Consider the following 20,578-nt stretch of genomic DNA (forward strand, 5'->3'; position numbering starts at 1 on the left):
TTATGATAGGGAGAGGAGATTTAGACATCAGACAAGTTGATTTTTTATGTCTACTTTTGGAGACAGTCTTAGAGAATAACATATTTTTGTTTAATGAGACTTGTTATAGTCAAAAGAAGGGAGTGGCCATGGGCACTAGCTGTGCTAACAGCTATGCCAATTTGGTCATAATGGCATTTGAAAATTTGCACATTGTTAATCATAATAGCATCATGTTTTACAGGAGGTTCGTAGACGATTTGTTCTTTCTGTGGAAAGGAACAAAAGAAGCTCTATTTAAGTTCCATATGGAACTCAATAATTTGGGGTCATTTCTAACCTTTACCATGGATTGTTCTGAGGAGAACATAAACTTCCTGGATATTACGGTGTATAAATCTGATCACACATACTTAACTAAGGTGCATCGGAAGCCATGTTATAGACCAGCCTTCTTACACCGAAGTAGCATGCACAATCTGAGAATTTTTCATAATATCATTCAAGGACAAGCGATGAGGGTGTCAAGACTCTCATGCACTGAATCACATTTTGAACATGAGCTTTGTGAACTTAGAAAGGGACTTGTCAACAGGGGGTATACTACAGGAGAGATTTCTAGGGTATATTCCAATGTAGGGTCACTCAGATCAACCAGGGCCAAGCCTTACTTCTCTAGAAAAGATACTCCAGGATCAGTTTCTAATAACAAGAACGTTGCTTGCCAGGTACCGTTTGTTTCACCCTTTAGTGATAACTCGTCTATAGTACAGCAAGCAATCTTACAGCATTGGAATGTCTTAATGGTAGACTACAAAGTTAAACATATTGTGGGAGACAAACCCACGTTTGTCTATAGTAATATGACAAACCTTAAACAGCTCCTCTGCCACAGTAGAGTACAATCTACTAGTTATAAGAGAAGTGGCTTGGAAGCCACGACAAAATGTGGCAAATGCAGTCAATGTATGTATATTGATGAGTCTCATTATTTCAGGCACCCCGATACGGGTGTATTATGGGAGATTAGGAATAACAGTAACTGTACCACCAGAAATGTAGTCTATGTTGCTCATTGTGTAATATGCTTCTCCTACTACGTAGGTAAGACCAATAGGACACTACGGGAGAGGATTAGGGACCATAACTATTGTTATACTAGAGGGCAGGATTGTAGGGCTCTAGCTAAACATTCACTTATTGCAGGTCCAGAGCACACGTTTCTGTATCAAGTTCTCCATGTTCAACAAGAGAACGCTCGCCTAGGGGACATAGTAAATCGCACTGAAGAAGTGGAACTTCAATGGATACTGAGGTTAGCCTCCCATAGGGGTAGGGGCTTAAATGAACATGTCTCCCTAAAACCACATCTTAAAGGGAGGAAACTCAAATGAGGGTATAAGGTTTTTTACTAAGGTTTTTTGTACCTCTATTGTATTTTTAAAACATATTTATTGTTTGTTATGTGCCATGGTTATATTGTATATGTTTTTTAGTAAGCAGCATGTATCTTTAAGACAATACAGTCATTAATTGCAGTCCTATGTTAATTGATATCACTTGATTGCAATTAGCAATGGTATAAGACCAAGCATTTGGTCTCATTGTGTATGGGTCTGAGGAAGCAGATATCGTTTCTGTGAAAGCGCTTACTCTTTTGTATTGTCTTTATGTTCCTGTGTTGCTGCAATAAATGATTGTAAGCTAGTGACTTGAAGCCTCTGATACTTCTACATTCTGGAATTATCGTTGGATTGTTTACATCGGTTTTGCATTCGGCTTGTGCTTTGGGTTTTCTATATATATATATATATATATATATATATATATATATATATATATACATACATACACACACACACACACACATGCACACACACACACACACACATGCACACACATACACACACACACACACACACACACACACACACACACACACACACACACACATATATATGTATGGATCTAGGGGTATTTAACATACATATATATATATATCTATACATACATACACACACTCATGCATATATGTGTGTGTGTGTGTGTGTGTGTGTGTGTGTGTGTGTGTGTGTGTGTGTGTGTGTATATATATATATATATATATATATATATATATATATATAAATATATATACATACTATACATATATACCACCCCCGCAGCTGATTTCCTACTTGCAGAATATCTGCTAAAACCTGCAAAAGCCATAGCCTACCCCATCTCCATTCTGATTAACAGAACAATCTCTGAGGGAACTATTCCATCTATTTGGAGGATCTCGCATATTATTCCCCTGCATAAAGGTGGAAACTCCAGGGAATTATCCAACTATAGACCTATTGTTATATCATCTCCACTGGCAAAAATCATGGAGAAATGCATTCATAGGCAACTGTTAAAACACCTAATAGATAACGTACTAGCTAACTGCCAACATGGCTTCAGGCCATTTCACAGCACTACAACTGCCCTTTTTATCCTTCTCTGACTGTATTAACAAAAATCACAATAACAACACTCTATCCTCAGCCCTCTTTATTGATCTCTCTAAAGCCTTCGATATGGTTAACCACCAACTTCTCATAAACATACTCAAAAACCTATCGCTAGACGCACTGGCTATACAATGGTTTCAATCCTACTTAAACAATAGGTAACAGGCTGTTCTGTGGGAGAATAACTTATCTCCCCATCTCCCCATTACACTCGTGTCCCCCAAGTCTCTATACTTGGACCTCTTCTATTTTTATCAATGACCTACATTATGTAATTCCTCAAGCTACTGCAATACAATACGCAGATGATTCCACATTAATATGTTCAGCCCCAACTCCATCAGACCTTCAGTCCCTCACCCAAAATGTGTTTAACACAGTAGAGGAATGGTTACTACACCATTGCCTCATCTTGAACCCCAAAAATACCAAACTCCTACTTTTTGCTCCCACCCCTAGGGCCACCCCACTATACTTTACTGTTGCATCAAACAATGGAACTATCATATCCCCTGACTCTAACACAAAACTTCTAGGGGTACTAATTGATAGCAACCTTAACTTTGATACTCACATTAACAGTACCATAAAAACAGTCAACAAAAAACTAGGCTCCCTCTATAGAATCAAATCCTTTCTTACCCCACTAGCAAGGTCTACTATTGCCCAGACCCACTTAATCTCCACCCTCCTCTACGCCTCCCTTATATATACTAACCTCTCAAAAAACAACTTGAACAAACTGGCTGTCTCCTACAACAGTATTGCTAGATTTGCAACAGGCTCTATATTCAGAACCCATCACTCTACTAATTATGAACAACTAGGATGGCTAGAGTTGCCAAATTTACTTCTATTCAAACAATTAACAGTTGCTTACAAAATCCTGTATCAGCCTAATAACACTCAATTCTTACCAATCTTATCACCCCCTACAACAACCTTAAGACCCTACGCTCATCTAATAAAATATTAGTACAAATAGGTAAAACCTACAATATGGCTGGTGACTCTTTGTTCTCCAATACCGTGGGTAAAACCTGGAACTCTCTTCCCCAGTGACCTGACCTCCCTTTCTTCACTAACACAATTTAAAAGCAAGCTGAAAACCTACCTTAAATCCCATTGGTTATACCCCTGTGTGAACCCAGACTAACTACACATTCTCTTTTCACAAAGACACCTGTCTTATTAACTGTATGTACTAATTTCCTATTGAAATCCATAAAGATAACAGGCCTTATATTTCATTAAAATGTCTTCATCAATATCCCTTAAAATGTCTTCAACACTACCTACCTATACTAAAAAATGTTACAAGTCATATGATTCTGCAATCGAACATGTTTTGAAGTGAAAATATTTGCTTATATATTAATGTACCCATATCTGTAAAATCTATCATGTATAAAACTGCTTAATTTTGTATTGTACTGGTACCTGTTAAATATTGTTATTTTTATATATAAATTTGACTGTGTTTTCGTGGAGCTTTTCTCCCCGGGCCTCTGCTAAAAATGGACATATATCCAGCTGGACTAGCCCGGTCAACAACTGTAAAATAAAAATAAAATGTATATATATATATATATATATATATATATATATATATATATATATATATATATATATATATATATATATACACACACATATATACATATATATATATATATATATATATATATATATATACACACACACACACATGCACACACACACACACACACACACACACACACATATATATATATATATATATATATATATATATATATATATATACACACACACACACACACACACACACACACATATATATATATATATATATATATACACACACACACACACACACATATATATATATATATATATATACACACACACACACACACACACACACACACATATATATATATATATATATATATACACACACACACATATATATATATATATGTGTGTGTATATATATATATATATATATATATATATATATTTTTTTTTTTATTTGTTCATCAACACTTCAAACATGAACGGAACTAGGGCACATATACAGTCCCCTGGTTATATCCACCAAGAAGACAAGACCAAAAGAGAATTTCCTCCTGCTGCACACACACAACCCAAAATAGATTTGATGAATTGGCTACATGAAGAATTTTCTTTCTCGCCTAACCAGCGTACACAACGTATGGATTTTCCCGACTTTGAAACCATGATTTGCGATATGGAAAAGAAACTGCTTAACTACCTTACAAATTGACTATCTCTACCTCAGGAAGTGTGGGAAGAGAAAACAGGTCCTTAGGGGGTTGAGACTTTATAAGATTCTTTTTGGAATCCAAAATGATTCTGAGCAACTTGTGAAGCTTTTCAATATGTTTAATAAACATGGACTGGAACTTCTTGAGTTTGTTACTGATTTTAATGTGTAGAGAACTAATAGTCTTATGGAGGACATTAACTTATTGAACAGCAAAATTACATGACTTGTTATTTGATCTGGTGAACCTACAAAAGTAATGATTAAAACGACAATATAGACTATTTTGAAGGTAATGCTTATCCTGTTAAGGGAGACAAATTGGGTTATTTTTGAGGTTAGAAGAGATCCTTTTCCCTTGACTTCTACTAATTTAGATACTGATAACTCTAGGTCTTTTGTTCAGTCATCTTTTTCTGTCAATTTCTTGACTTTCCAAACAGTCAAGCCCCTTTACAGTCCCCCTCCCCAGGAGATCTGAGAGGCTAAAGAACAAGGATTCTAAGTCAGGTTCCCAGAACTTCTATCAGAGATGCCCCCTCCACCAACTGAAAAGGGACAACTACTACAGGACCTCAAACAAGGGGAAGGGAAGGGGAACTAACTGTAAAGAGTGGTAACACAAACAAGAAGGCAAAGTTATTATCTTCAAACTGTTTCACTAGTTATAACGACAGTCATATGACCCTTGAAGATGACCATTTTTGTTTGTTTGAGAAGGTTTTTAAATTTGTACCCTCTAGGAAAAAGAATATAACCAATGTTGTGGTTCACTTAAAACTCTGCACTAGGAAAATGAATTTATCAGTGTCACATGGTACAAAGAAGACCTTTTCTACTTCTGAAGTCTCACCAACTTACCCTTACAAAAGGGGGGTTTTAACCCCCCCATAAGACTATTGGACCTATTTGAGAAGGCATGTGTATGAGATCTTTATGCCCTCTCCAAGGACAAAAGTAAATGGTACTCCAATCTGAGTGAAGAAGAGCATACCCTGTTAGAAACCATCAGTAAAGATAAATCCTTGAGAGTTATAAATCCTGATTAAGGGGGTGAGGTCATCATAGTTGATCAGACTGATTACTGCAGAAAGATTTTTGAACTATTACAGAAGGAAACTAGGTATGTTACCATTTCAAAAAAAAAAAGAAATCAATATCACCTATAAGATTGACTTGTTTTTAGATGACACTGCTTCTCAGGAGGTGATTAGTCCAGAATCATAGGAATTTTTAACTACTCAACACCCCTTTATTCCAGCAGTGTTGGAATTCCTAAAATTCACAAAACAATTACTGATTTTCCTTACAGGCATATTGTGTCTTCACAAAGTTAGAAGACTTATCCTTTAGCAGTTTATATAGACAGGAAACTTAACAACATCCTGTACAATATCCCCACATTATTAAAGACACTTTGGAAAGTTTCTTGAAACAATCCCATGAACTTCTGACCAATACAAGCATTCTTGTTGCAATAGAAGTTATCCTTTTTTATTTATCTCTGAGATTAGACCTGTGGATAATCTCTGTCAAATGTTCCCTTTTTTTTCTTTATTGATCTTGGTTAACCGATGGAAGCATTCATGTAAATAGTGTATATATATTGTAGTATTGTTGTTAGAAGTATTATTTGTTTTTCTTTTTTCTTTAATGTTGTATGAACAATTGGTAAAACAATAAAGATTTATTATTACAACTGACATTTAAAGAAATTACCTAAAGCATCATTGTATTAAAAAGTTACTATTCCAGGCTTTTGTGGGTTAACACCTTTTTTGTTAAATGTCAAGTTCCACCCTTTGTGTTACATGCATACACTGTTTGACAGGTCGAACTTTTATATACTTGTCTCTTGTCATATCCATTTGAGCCTATGTCTTATGTTACAAAATATTGTGTTTTATTGAAAGCCCTCAAAAAAACCCCACCAATCGCCCCTAAAACCTATTAATTTAATACTAACACACAAAACTATATACATCTTTCAAATATTGAAGTTTTACCCTCCTAACAGGAAAACTGTCCCAAACTGACAGCCACACTCACAAACTTGAGTTAACCTAAAAGAAAGGTTTTCCTGGTTAAGACACATGGTGTAGCCTGTGCATCTACTAAGTGCTATCAGCTGGGAAAACCCTTAAATGCATTCAGAGAACATTATCTCCTAGCCAGTTTCTCTTTTCTATTTTTTCCCCAGCCAATCATTCACCACCAGACTGTAACTAATTTCAATTTATCAGATTGTCTCCATGGAGACGTGGGAACCAGATAGCCAATTCTCATTATCAGATTGTCTACATGGAGACATAAGGGCCAGATACAGAATTGCTACTAAGCATACATTCATTTGCTAAAAAAAGGCTCATAATATTCAATATTATTTTCCTTTACTTGCTTTCGTTTAAAACTCATTACTAAATCAATCTAAGGTCCTTAATTCCATCAGATCCCATTCAAGAATGAGAAAAAAAACATTAATTTTTCTTTTGTTATGCTATTTTAAACAGGCTTCTTTTTTTACATTGCAGTGCCTACATTTTTAAACAAGAAAAGAGAAGGGAGAAAGAAAGGAAAACTAGAACAGCAACACCTATTTACAATCCAAAATAACTGAGGAAACTTAACTTTATAATATGCAAAGAAAACCATACACTACAAAAATGGTACTACTAAGAGGAAAAAAAGGTTTCTTAAAGGTTTCTTTACTTACAGTTAACTTTCTCCCCTCTCTTCCCCTCCCCAAAGCATCTTTCTAAACATGAATGACATGAAGTAGAGCACATACTTTAGAGTCCCACACAAGTCCATCAAATTCTGAAAAAGTCCAATATTTCCAGATTTTCTTGTTCTGACATATTTCACAAACATAATTACTGCACTGTAATCCACCATTAGGTTACTGGTTTTATTCCTGTTCATCTCCATCTCCCAGATCCTGTCTTCGCTTCATTTCCAATGCTTTCTTGATTCTTCTAGTCAACTCTTATGTTCCCTTCCTTCTCACCAACGTTCTCCATTGAAACAGCAGAAAAAGTTTCACAGGTACAGTCCTCTTTGTGGTCTTTATTACCAGAAGAACAAGAAGCAGAATCTACTTCTGTTTCACAGCTCACTTTTTATAGGGCAAACTTTTGTATTTCCTCTTTAGCATGTACTTCATCAAGGAAATTATTTTGTCCCTCCAGGGAAGAATACCTTGAAGACAGCTGGGTACAGCAGTTTGAATCTCACACCTGTATCTCAACATTTCCTGAATAGTACAATGAATTTACTCCTCTTCTGCCTGATGTACAATGAGTAGTCATTTTCCACAAACACACTGTTGTCTCCCAGTTTTAGCATTTTGTCCTTCTGCCAAAGTTTTGTCAGAATCAACTCCTTCTCCTGGTAGGATTGCATCTTTACTATTAAAGGTCCAGGCTGCTTTCTCATAGCCAGGTTTGGGGCATACACATTGTGCCCTTTCAACTAAACTCCTGCTGTGGAATACCAGTCCAGTTGCTTATTTGTGCTTTCATAAAATGAATGCAGTCTGTTCCTTCCAGCTTCTCTGGTATAGATAAAAAAATCTCAGGTTTCCCATATGTGCTCTGTCCTCTAATTCTACTATTTGTTAAACATCTCTTCTTGAACAGTCTCGTATTCAGACAGCCTTCTTTTCACATCAGCCTCTGATTTTTGCAGCTTTATTACCTCATTTGAATCTGCTCAAAGCTTCTTTTTCCAGCCTTTTATTGTTTGTGTTGATACAGTCCATCAATGTTTCGTTTATTTTAACCAGGTCTGGGCACAGTTGTCTTATATCTTCATGTAAGCCAGTCGAAGTCATGTCTAGAGGTTGCACTGCTTTTTGCTGAACATCTTCAGATCTTTACCCAGTCAGTGTTTCTTCCTCACTTTTTGTAGCTGATTTTTTTCCAGGCGCATTGTATTTCTCTTTTCCTGGCATCCAGGCAGTTACTGAAATTTACCCATAAACACAAAAGTCTAGGACAGATGTTATTGATCTTTTTGCCAGCATCCCCCATGATCAGGGACTGACATTTTTTCACAATGCACTTACCAACCTTACCAAGTTGGATTATAAGGAGATTAAGTTTCTAGTTGAGTGTATGATCATAATTTTACAGAACATCATCTTGTATTTTAAAGGCAAATTTTACAAACAGATTAAGGGAGTGGCTTATGGGGGCATCTTGTGCCCCATTATCACCAATTTAGTCATGGTCTACTGAGAACAACAATTTGTGCTTCATTCTGTTTTTGTGAATGTTGGTCCTTTTACTGTAGATACCTGGATGACATTTTCATGTTTGGCAGAATGACAGGAATTCATTCAATGTTTATTTTACATTTCAGACTCTACCTCCTTCTTGAGATTTAAACACAACTTTGACCCACATCCACATGAAATTAACTACTTGGACATGAACACTGAGGTATTTAACAAACAATTTTCCACTTCTATACACAGGAAAGTTACCTTTTCCAGCTCCTACTTGCATTATAAGAATCTACACCCCTAGTACGTTAAAAGGAACTTAACCAAAGGTCAATGTATTAGGGCAGCCAGGATGGCTTCTGATGATAAAAAATTTATTCAGGAGTTGGATTACATGAAACACATTCTTAGAAAGGGGCTATCCGAACCACTTGAATTCTGCCCTATATGATGAAGTTGTGAGAGGCAGGAGGGTGAAGTATACACCACTTTTAGGGAATTCCAGTACAACAGAAAGGGGGTCCAGTGTTGAGAACACAGATTTGGATTTCAACAGTTCCATGGCTCTTACGTATAACAACTCTGACTCCTTAATTAAGGAGATTATTACTAGGAACTGGTCCATTCTTAAAACTGATGATGAGGTATTCCATAAAGTGGGTGATACACCATATTTTGTTTATAAAATTAATAACAACATTAAGATGATGTTGGAAAGGGAAAACATGGTTCCATTTGGAGGGACTGTCAAATGTGGAAGATGTTAATTTTTGCCCTTACATTACTACAGTAGTGTTGTCCTGCCCAACTCTAGTTCTAGTACAGTTTTCTTTGTAAAACGAAACTGTGAATCCCATGGATTAGTGTACTTAACCATATGTAAACAATGCATGGCAATTTTATGTGGGCAAAACTGACAGGAATCTGTCTAAAAGTATTTATTAACATCTGTAGGATATAAGAAAACAAAACAGAAAGAATGTGCTTTTCAAACACACTCTTGCCTGTGAGGGATTTTCAGGCACTGAATTTGGTATTTTGGATATTGCTGTTATGAGATGGTCAGTTGGGGAATCGTATAGAATATAAAGAACTCCTTTGTCAGGTGTGTTTGGATGCTACTACATTACCCGGGTTGAATGGAATTATTTCTATTCATCCTGTGTTCAAAATGAGAGTTGCTAAGTTAGTACATATTATTTTTATACTACTGGTTGTGCTGATTTCAATTTTTAATCCTGATTTTATCACAATTATTAATATTTATTTACTTTTCATCTACAGGTATTATATACTCTATTAGTATCTAGTTTTATTTATTTTTTAATCCTGTCATCATGTAACAAGTAGATCGGCAAAGGTTTTTTCTTATGGCTGTAACCTTAGAACTGAGGAATGGTTTTAATTGACTGGACAGTTGTATTTATTTTTGAAGTTTGTGTGGTCTATTTAAATTACAGACCTCACTGTGTTATGATTATGTTCTGATGAAGTCCCAAGTTGCAGGGATGAAAGCACTTCACATCTGGCAATAAACACTTATTTTTTATTACTGTGCTGTTACTGTGGCTACAAAGGAATTTACAACTTTTTTTCCCATGACCTGAGGAAGTACCTACATGAACCTTGAAGATTTTTGGTTATTTGTTTTATTACGGACGTTGCACAGCATCACACTCACTGTCTAGTTCTGCTGTATGCATCTGTCAGACATTTTCATATTCAGTACAATTTTGAAAGCCCTTGGAAATGCTAAATTAAATTCATATATTTTTCTCTGACAAACTTCACAGTGAAAAACACTAACAACACTGTCCCTTGGTACCCCATTTACGTTTACACCAAATCTACATTTTCACTTTATTAATTTAATTAAGCAGCAGACTGTATCACAAGCTTCATTTGCCATTTGGGTACAATGACTTAAGTAGAAGGTTTCCACTATGGTTTGGAAACAGAGCATCCCTTTTACATTTAAGTGATTTGTTTACAGCGTTTTTGTTTCCAGTGGCTGAAGCAAGTTTTGAAGTAGACCATGAGGAAACAACAATCACAATGAAAAACTGTTTAGTTCTCTCTCGATATATATATATATATATATATATATATATATATATATATGTGTATATATATATATATATATATATATATATATATATATATATATATATATATACACACACACACACACACATATATATATATATATATATATATACACATATATACAGACACACACACACAGTGACCAAGACAACACAGTTGGCTTAAGTTAGTCAGTTCTTCCCATCCCATACGAGTCACCTTTATTTCAGCACAAATATTTCAATAACCTTGTCAGTTTCCATTTCTAGCTACTATATTTGGAAAAAGCGCAACATGACACCCATGTATACCTATCTGAATATGGCTTTCAAATTCAGCCACAATTTATATTGCAACCTGACTCACTTGTAGAGGTGCCTGCAACTGGCCACATCAGAACACCAAGATCATTACACAATACATATAAAGTAGAACGACAGGCACTACTCTCTCAACTCTCATGAATAACCAAAGCAGGAGATCCAAGTGAGAAATAATACTAGAATGGAATGAGCCTAGACTGGTTCCTTTTGTGGTAAATCTATCTACGCAGAAAAATGAGAACTAATTGGGTAGTGCAGCTACGAATCCAACGTTAAACTATTAACAAAAAAAAAATGGAAAACCCTTATAAAGGACCAATCAGACCTATATAGTAATACCTACTCTTTCAAGACAGATTTTAATATTAAATAGTAGTCATCACATATTAAAAGCACTGTTCTTAAAAGATTAAGTTTTGTTTATAATTACTATTTCTTTATTTCATTGCGTACCCTTTGGTGGCTGTGAGCAGTATCTTCTATAGGTGGCAATAATGTCAGACAGGAAACTGCATCTTTTTACAGCTGATGAACTACTACCAAATTGTTCAGACAGCTGAAAGACACAAATGTTGCAAAAAAAACTATTAGCATACAATTCTTACACAATGCTCTGAAAGTTTGGCATGCAGTGTCAGATTTTTTCCATATTTACTTTTCTGACCAAGTGGAAAGTGTCTACCAATGTACCAACTTCTTACTGTTCTGAGTTCCTCATGCCTGCACCTGGTTACTATCAGCGAGTGCAAGCCATGCATTGAGTTAGTATCCTCTTCTGCAAACCAGCAATTTTCCTAGCAAAGACAGTCACACAAACATAGGATGGTTTCATATGCTTTCACACACAGCTGTAAGTTGCCACAACCAACTCCTTCATCCAGGGTTTTCCAGACTGTTGCATGCATCCCTCTCCACTGTTAGAGGATGGTTAAGCAGTACTGCAAAGTCCCTATAGAAAAAGGGAAATGAAGGATGCCTCTGAGTCGCTTAGCACTTCTAGCCCTGAAACATAAAACCATAACACTGACATAGACCTCAGTAAACATGAAGAAATCTAACTGCTACACTAACAGACCATCCTGTGATTAAGACATTCATCTGTCAAAACTTTCATCTGTGGTAAGACTAACAGATCTTCTGCATCTCTGAAAAAACAATGTGACAGAAATGTCAAAGTGTGGTAGCATTATAACACTCATCTGCTAACTTGCCACGGCAAAGGGCAAAACAGACCATCATTGTCATTACTACAAGCAAGCTGCAGTAGATAAGAGAGAATGGTAGGGCACACAGCATGGTAGTACTATGTACTTACAATTGCAGAATGCTAAAGGTGTTCGCACAGCATGGATTACTTTATGTATACTATATTATTGGCTGTGTGACCAGTTACAAAATAATGACAAATGGCCCGGGGGTGGCCAACTTTCAACTGTGAAGTCAAACCATGTCCCATCTGCCTGAGCTGGGGATAGTTCAGGTGGATATAAAGGACTCCACACTACTTATCAAAAAAACAAAGGGAAGATGCACCACTCCAGAAAGCACTGCACCACAGGATGGAAAAAGCTCCTATTCTCTCTCCTTGTTCCAAAAATTGTTTTAATAAATGATCTCCAGATAAGAGACATAGCCGCTATTAAACCAAGAAATACAAACTTCCTTGGTGCACTGTCTAAATTTGTCACAGTCACTATGAACACTGCCTTCAATCTTCCCTGAAAATAGGCCATAGAGCTAATGAGACTAACCCAATCAACGAAACTCAAAAATAATAAAGGGTGTACAGCATTACAAACAATGCAACCCTTTACAGAACAATGCTGGACACACCTGGTGGGGAGCAATTCTCAAATGGTGTTCAGCAATGTGGGCAGTGCATCTACTTACAGAACACTGCAGAAAGTTCTCATGGACAATAAGGAGTTAGCCTCACAAAACACAAGTATCACTTGTTGAGGGGTGATCTGGAAGAAAGTGTGTGATTAAGGTATTTGCTAACACTCACACGGTATGAACTGGAGATGAAGGTAATAAAATCCACAGATACAGAATAAAGTTCCATCAGTTCACAGCAATAACTCTGTGCTAGACATAAGAAGCAGGATTACTCTACCAGTGTAGATAGGGCACTACTGGTGTTTTACTTATTAATGCTGAAGGTGCACAGCCAGGAAAACTACACAGCCTAGGTAAAAAAACACAAGAGGTGGTTATACTCTTACACTCAGCGTGCACAGTACAGCAGTACTCTGCTGCCTGCAACGGGGCAGTAACTGCTTGCCCACAAATATTTCCATTTGGGAGACGTTCAACAGTGCTCAGTGCAAGGGCTGCTGTACACAGTGTGGACCACTGTTGTTAGCCTAATATTCAGAACACACAGACACAGGTCAGAAAACTTACTGAACTACACTGTGCTTAATCTTTCCTGTTTACAAGTGACCACCAGTATCTCATTTTGGGCATCATACTCTACAAATGAAACACAAAAGTATGGAGATCTGCCATTTTATGGACCTGTACGAGTTAGTACTGCAGTCAATACAGTCCAGCTGCACTAAAACAGCAGAAGCAACTCTACAATGGTGAGCTAATGAAAACCTGACCTAGGTAAGGAGCAGGAAACGGTAGCATCTCCGACACAATCAATGTTGTGGAGTGACAGGCCAGCGAGTTCACATATGAAAGAGCAACAGATGACACAGGGTGAAGCTGAAGAGAATATGTCAAAGGTAGATGTTCTGGAGCTTTCTGTGGAATGCCCACAGGAAATAAAGAATAAAGAATATGCTTTCAGTTTAGAAGAAAAAGATCTAAGGGAAGAGTTGCCTGATTTAATAGAGAAGTCAGACATATTAAAATCAATGAAAAAAATGGATTACAAGAAGTCAGTAAGACCCAAAATGTTAGAAGTTTGATAAAACAAATGAACACAGTAATCAAGACTATTATCAGACATTCATGTGATATAACAGATGTGAATAGAATACATTTCTGTGCAGCTAAATTAATAACAGATAAAGTCTTACCACAAAAATACAGGGCAATAAGGGAAAGGAAGGGAGAAAACCTAATACTATCATGGGAGTATCAAATAGAGAAAACTATAAAGCAATTAAGACAAGAAATGTCACTGTTAGAAGAGTATAGAAGAGGGAACAGATCAACAGAAATACTTAGAAAGATAGATGTGATAAAAGCAATGCATAGTATTACGACAGACCAGGATAGATTGTACAGTATTGCAAATAATTATTTATTTTAATTTATTTTACATTTGATTACCAGAAAGTCTGATTGGACACATGTCCTTTTTCAGCGGAGGTCTGAGAAGAAAAGCTCCACATAATACATACGCGTTAACAAACATTTGATTACATTTTGATACACAGTGCGTTACAAATACAAGATCATAGAAATAGTGAAACAGAGTCCATACAAACAATAAACCTTACAGAATTTCTCTAAAGAATCATATATAATACCATGTGCAAGATCACAGAATAGGGAAACAGAGACAAATACACCATTATACAACTTATATAGAGAACCAAATTGAAAGCCAAACATGGATTTTGTAGGTTAATTGTTCTTCCTTATCATCAGAGCTTAACAAACCTATTGTATGTATGGTGTTAGAGTCAACGCAGTAGAAATACTGATATCATCTGAGACAGACTGTTTAGTCAAGACCAGTGCATGGGGACAGCCACTTGCTGGATATGTGAGTTTTTAACATTTTTTTTTAATTGAGACAAGGTTGTAGTAGATGCAATGTTAGGTAGTAGTGCATTCCAGACTTTGCCTATGTAGTTTGAGAAGTGGGCTTCTCCAGCTAAATTGTTGGCTGTGGTTATCGCTATAAGGGGTTTGTTGGTAGAGCGTAGAATTCTGGCACTGGAGTATGGCTGCAGTAGTTTTTGCAGGGCAGGTGTTTTCTCTGGTTGACAGAAGATTTTCTGTGCCATGGTTAATTTGTTAAAGAGTAGGAGTTAGGGGAATTTTAGCCAATTGAGGCATATGAGTGCTGTGCAGTGGTGAGTGGTGTGATCTAAAGGGTGAGTCTGCAGCATACCTGGGAATTTTGTTGCAACAGGAGTCTAGTTTTGCTAACTTGGATTTTCTCAGATTGTGAATATAGGATATGCATAGAGCAGAGTTAAGATCAGATGGGCTAGGGCAATAGTAGTTTTAGTGTTTTTTTTGTAAAATACTGTTTGTTCCTATACAGTGTACCAAGTTTTTTTGTGCACTTTTTATGCTTTGGGATATGTGGATGTCAAATCTCATGGCTGCTGTCAAACTCTCAGAAGTTTGGTGTGAGGTAAGGGTGAGATAATAGTGTTGTTTGTTGAAACTATGTTACATGTGGTGATGGGTACAGTTGTTTTAGTGGGTTGAAATATCATGAGTTTGTTTTTTTTCTGGGGGGAGGGGGTTCAAATTAGGTGGGAGTTTGTTAGCCAAGTCTCTACTGCTAGGAAGTACTTGTGTTAGTGTTTGTAGTTCATGTATGGTTGTAGCAGCACATATCACTGTCAAATCATCTGCATAATGGATGACTGAGGCATGTGGGGCTGAGGTATGAAAGTTATTTGTAAATATTCAGAAAGTAGAGGGCCTAGGAACTCCTAGGGTCAAAGGAAGGAGTGATAGATTTTGCTGTCAACGTACTGCTTGCTGGCACCCAGTTAGGTAATCCTGGAACCAGGCAAGAGTAGACTGACATAAATTCAGCTCAGAGAGGACATTTAGAAGTTTGTTATGTGAGACCATATCAAAAGCATTCAATATGTCTAGAAAGAGAGGATACATGTCTACTGTTGTTTCTGTGAAGGTTGACAGTATTAGTAAATGACATTAGTGCAGTGGCAGTACTGTGATATGGGCGGAAACCATGCTGAGTATTGGTAAGCAGTTTGTTAGTATGCAGGTAATCTGTGATTTGTTTGTGAACAATTCTCTCTAGTATCTTTGACAGTGGAGATGAGATCGCAAGTGGTCGATAGTTAGATAGATCTGTTGATGTGCCTCCTTTATGAAAATGAATAAGGTGGGATGTTTTCCAGATGGTAGAGACTTTGTGTTTTGCTATGGATACTGGGTAGGCAATTCCCTCAGCAGTTAGTTTTAAAACCTCAGCTGGTAAGTTGTCTGCAGTTAGTATAGTGGGCTTTAATTTCTTAAGAAGCTTTTTTATTGTCTCAGTTGATGCAGGTTGCAGGGACGAGTAGTTGTGATAGGAGTGGAGGTTTGATTGTTAGAAAGGGCTAAAACTGTTTCAGTAAAGTATTTATTGAATTGGGTAGCGATGTTGTCCAAGTTATTAGTAGTGAGGAGGGTGCTGGCTTTGCCTGGTAGGTGTATCTCATTTACTGCTGACTAACATTTTTGTGGGTTAGTTCAGTGCTTAGTTTGGATATTGGAGTAATACTTTGTCTTGTCTTGTTTAATTTGTTTCTTTGCTTTGCTTCTAAGTTCCCAGTCAGATTGCATTGCAGTTTGGGATTTAGGTTTGTACCAACGTTCCCAGGCCAGATTGCATTGCAGTTTGGGATTTAGGTTTGTACCAACGTTCCCAGGCCTTGTCTCTTGCTTTTAGTAGGGACCTAGTTTCTTTGTTTAGCCATGGGGCAAAGTTAGATTTAACACTTATAGCCCTGGGAGGAGCCTGTGTGTTTAAGATAGCAAGGAAGGTAGTATTAAAACAACCTACAGCTTCTACTAGGGGAAGTAGTTTAAGTGGTGTCCAGTTACATTGTTTGAGGATGTTTGTGAAGTTGTTGAGGTTAAAGTGTTTTTTTTGTTCTTTATTTGTCAGTATATAATTTGTTTTGTTGGGTTACTTCGTTGTCTAAGTTGACAGGTTGGGAAAAGGTCACTGAGGCTGTCAGGGAGACAACTTGAGTGACAGGAGTGGGCTGGCTTATTTGTTAAGATCCAGTCGAGAGTGGAGTGCTTAATGGATGATTTGTCAATCTAGTGGGTGTTTGTATGACTTGGGTGAAGCCATACAGGTTGAGGTGACTGGTGGCGTTCGGCAAATTGCAGTCTGACCAGTCAATATTAAAATCACCATGATTTTTGTTTTCTGAGGCAGTGCTTTTGTGGTCCAGTTCTATATATTTCTAATGTATGGATGTTGTCTCCTGGTGGGATGCAGGTGCCTATTATGTTTATATGTTTTTTTGGGTTAATGTTAAGTTTGGTAAATATTACTTCAGCATTAATAAAACAGGAACAAACCACTTGCTGACAAACAGGATAAACGCCCAGTGCTCCAGAAAAACTTGAATAATATTAATGAAACCAAAAGGAGCAACTAGGCTGATGCAGAGTCACAAGTAGAAATGAAAGGCAAAATCCTCAGGTTAAAATCCAAATGAAAGGCAAAATCCTCAGGATTAAAATCCAACTTTAATTCCACTGCAGGTCAGATAAGCGCTTTCACTCATTCAATTGAGCTTCATCAGATCATGTAACAAAGACCTTCAAGTACATAGGCTACATTTATACAGTTAAAACATCTCCTATTGGCTGCTTCTTGTTGCATATTCATGAGTTAATCTAAGCTTAAAGATATATGCACATATAAGCATGCTGAGATGTATAAAATGAATATAAAAAAAACATATATAAAAACTCTCCATGAACATTCAAGATGCTGCAATAAATATGTATATATAGATATATATATCAAAAGAAATCTTACAAGGGGTAAAAACATATATGTTCCATCATTTATTATAAAATCTACAAACATTCCTCCGTTTGTTTAACATAGGTTTAATGGAGGCTCTCTCATTGAGACCTAGACCCCTATCTGCTCTCAGTCTAACTATTCACATACTCTCCTTACTCTCAGTATGGTTCCTAATGTCACCTCCTCGTATACTGGGTTTAATATTCTCAAGAGCTCTAAATAGGAAATAATGTTCAGGACCTGCTTGGGCTACGTGCTTAGCTAAGGCATTGTGGGGTGAAGCCTTCCTAATGTGGTAAAGGTGTTCTCTTATCCTGTCTTTAAAACGACGATTGGTTTTGCCAACATAAAATGCATCACATATTTGGCACACTGCCAAATAAACTATATGAGTAGTATCACAGGTAGCTACAGCACGTATGCTAAAGTTAGTGTGCATGTCAGGATGTTCAAAAAATGGACTGGGGTCAAGAGAATTACAATAATTACAGCGTCCACATGGTTTTGTGTGTTCAGAAGGCATTGACCATTCATCCCTTTTTGAATAACATAGCATTCTCCTTAAATTTAATTTATTCCGATACAAAAAAGAGGGTTTAGTCACCACAAGTTTACCGATGGTGTCATCAGTACAGAGAATAGGCCAGTGTTTCGTAATAATATTCTTGATTGCTGGACAATCAGTACTATATGGTAAAGAAACCCTTACATGAGTTGATCTATCATCTCTACCACTGTCTGTTGTAACAGATCCACCAGTAATAACTGGTCCAAAATAAGGGGCTGCTCTGTTCAGTCTAAGTTTATTGACGTCTGAGAGATTGGACTCAATCTCTTGTGAGCTATAGCCCCGTTCTTCTAGCCCTATCTTGAGGTCACTCACTTCATTTAGGAAGCCTTCTTCTGTGGCATTTAGCCTAGAGGTTCTCATCCCCTGGCCTCTAATGATATTCTTAAAAATATGCTGTGGGTGCATACTATCACACTGTAATAGAGTATTAAAATAGCAAGGTTTCCTATAGACACCTGTATTAATCAAACCACATGCTAACTTTTCTATGTACAAGTCAAGAAATTCTATCTTCTCTCTAGAATGATTCATACTGAAGGTTAAGTAGCCAGTGAGGTTGTTCAATATAGTATGGAACACAAACAAATCATCAACACTGCCTCTCCATAAAACAAACGAAACGTCTATAAAAAGTTACATGTTGTTTGAACATTTCTAAATTAAAGAGCCTCTCAAATTCTCAAAATGTCAAAAACATGTTTGCATAGCTGTTGGCACAAGGTGTGCCCATGGCTACGCCACCTCGCTGTTGGTAAAACTTGTTGTCATAGGTGAACAGATTGTTATTCAAAATGAGTTCAAGGAAATGTACAATGAGGTCTACTTTAACTGATGTATATTCGCTATGTAAGAGTAGATACTCAGTGATATAAATCAGGCCTATATTGTTTGGTAACACAGTAAACAAGGACTTGATGTCAAATGTTACAAAAATCAAGTTATCAACGTCACAAATGCCACCTAAGCAGTCATACAAATCTGTTAAAAACTGTTTGGAATCTTTCAGTACAACTTTGTTCTTATTTAATATAGGTCGCAAATGTTTCTCAACATAGACAGAAAGGTTTTCAGTGATCCAACCCTGACCAGACACTATGGGTCTCATTGGTGGGTCAATGGAGTCTTTGTGAATCTTAGGTAAACCATGTATTGTTGGTACAAGTGGATTCTTGACAAAGAGATAGTCAAACAATTCTTGATCCAAGATATCACCTTTCAACATATCTAATAACATATTGTTTACGTGACTAATAGTGGCTTGCACTATTTGTTCGTTAACTTGTAAATAGAAATCATCTTCCAAGAGTTTAATCATAGCATCATGATATTTGCTAGTGTCCATAACTACTATCCGACCACCTTTATCAGCTGGTTTGATGGTTATGGACTTTAAGGACTGGAGTTTAAGTAAGCTAGTCTGCTCCCCTCTAGTCAAATTACCATTCTTCCTATATTTCTTTAGAGAAAAATATTCATACAAATCATCCTCAGTTAGTTTCAAATATGCCTCAACTAACGGATGATTAGGTGGGACAAAGTTGCTAAGCTTCTTAAACTTTGGTGGTCTAGTAATGTTATTGTCTGTCAATTCACTATCAGTTTTATCATGAAATAGCAGTTTAAGCATAAGATTTCGACAAAAAAGTCTCATGTCTACTACAGTGTCCGTAAAGTTACTGTGTGCACTTGGTATAAAGTTTAGGCCTTTACATAATAATTTCTCATCACATTCAGTCAACAAATATCCTGAGATATTATGTATCATAGAATCTGCTGGTATCAAAATTTCAACTGTATCTAATTGACTTTGTTCTTCCACATCTTCTTTATTGTCTGATGTGGTACAAACTCTTCTGATAATTTGCGTTTCTGTCTCCCTCTGCTCATAGAGCGTCCCCTTGTTATATTCTTGTCCTTTCGGA

At 36.7% G+C, this 20,578-nt stretch overlaps 1 protein-coding gene across 1 annotated transcript in view; it reads right to left on the reverse strand.

The window, feature by feature from the left end:
* AFG3L2 (AFG3 like matrix AAA peptidase subunit 2) overlaps window positions 1–20,578 on the reverse strand; it is a 1,447,137-nt gene that overhangs the window by 1,307,261 nt on the left and 119,298 nt on the right. The window contains exon 2 of the mRNA XM_044067171.1: window positions 11,833–11,935. Coding sequence (XP_043923106.1) covers window positions 11,833–11,935 — 103 coding nt within the window. The remainder of the gene's footprint in view (window positions 1–11,832; window positions 11,936–20,578) is intronic.

The sequence above is a fragment of the Protopterus annectens genome, chromosome 3.part1 (assembly GCF_019279795.1).
Source record: "Protopterus annectens isolate FY-2018-M chromosome 3.part1, PAN1.0, whole genome shotgun sequence".
NCBI classification, from domain to species: domain Eukaryota; kingdom Metazoa; phylum Chordata; order Ceratodontiformes; family Protopteridae; genus Protopterus; species Protopterus annectens.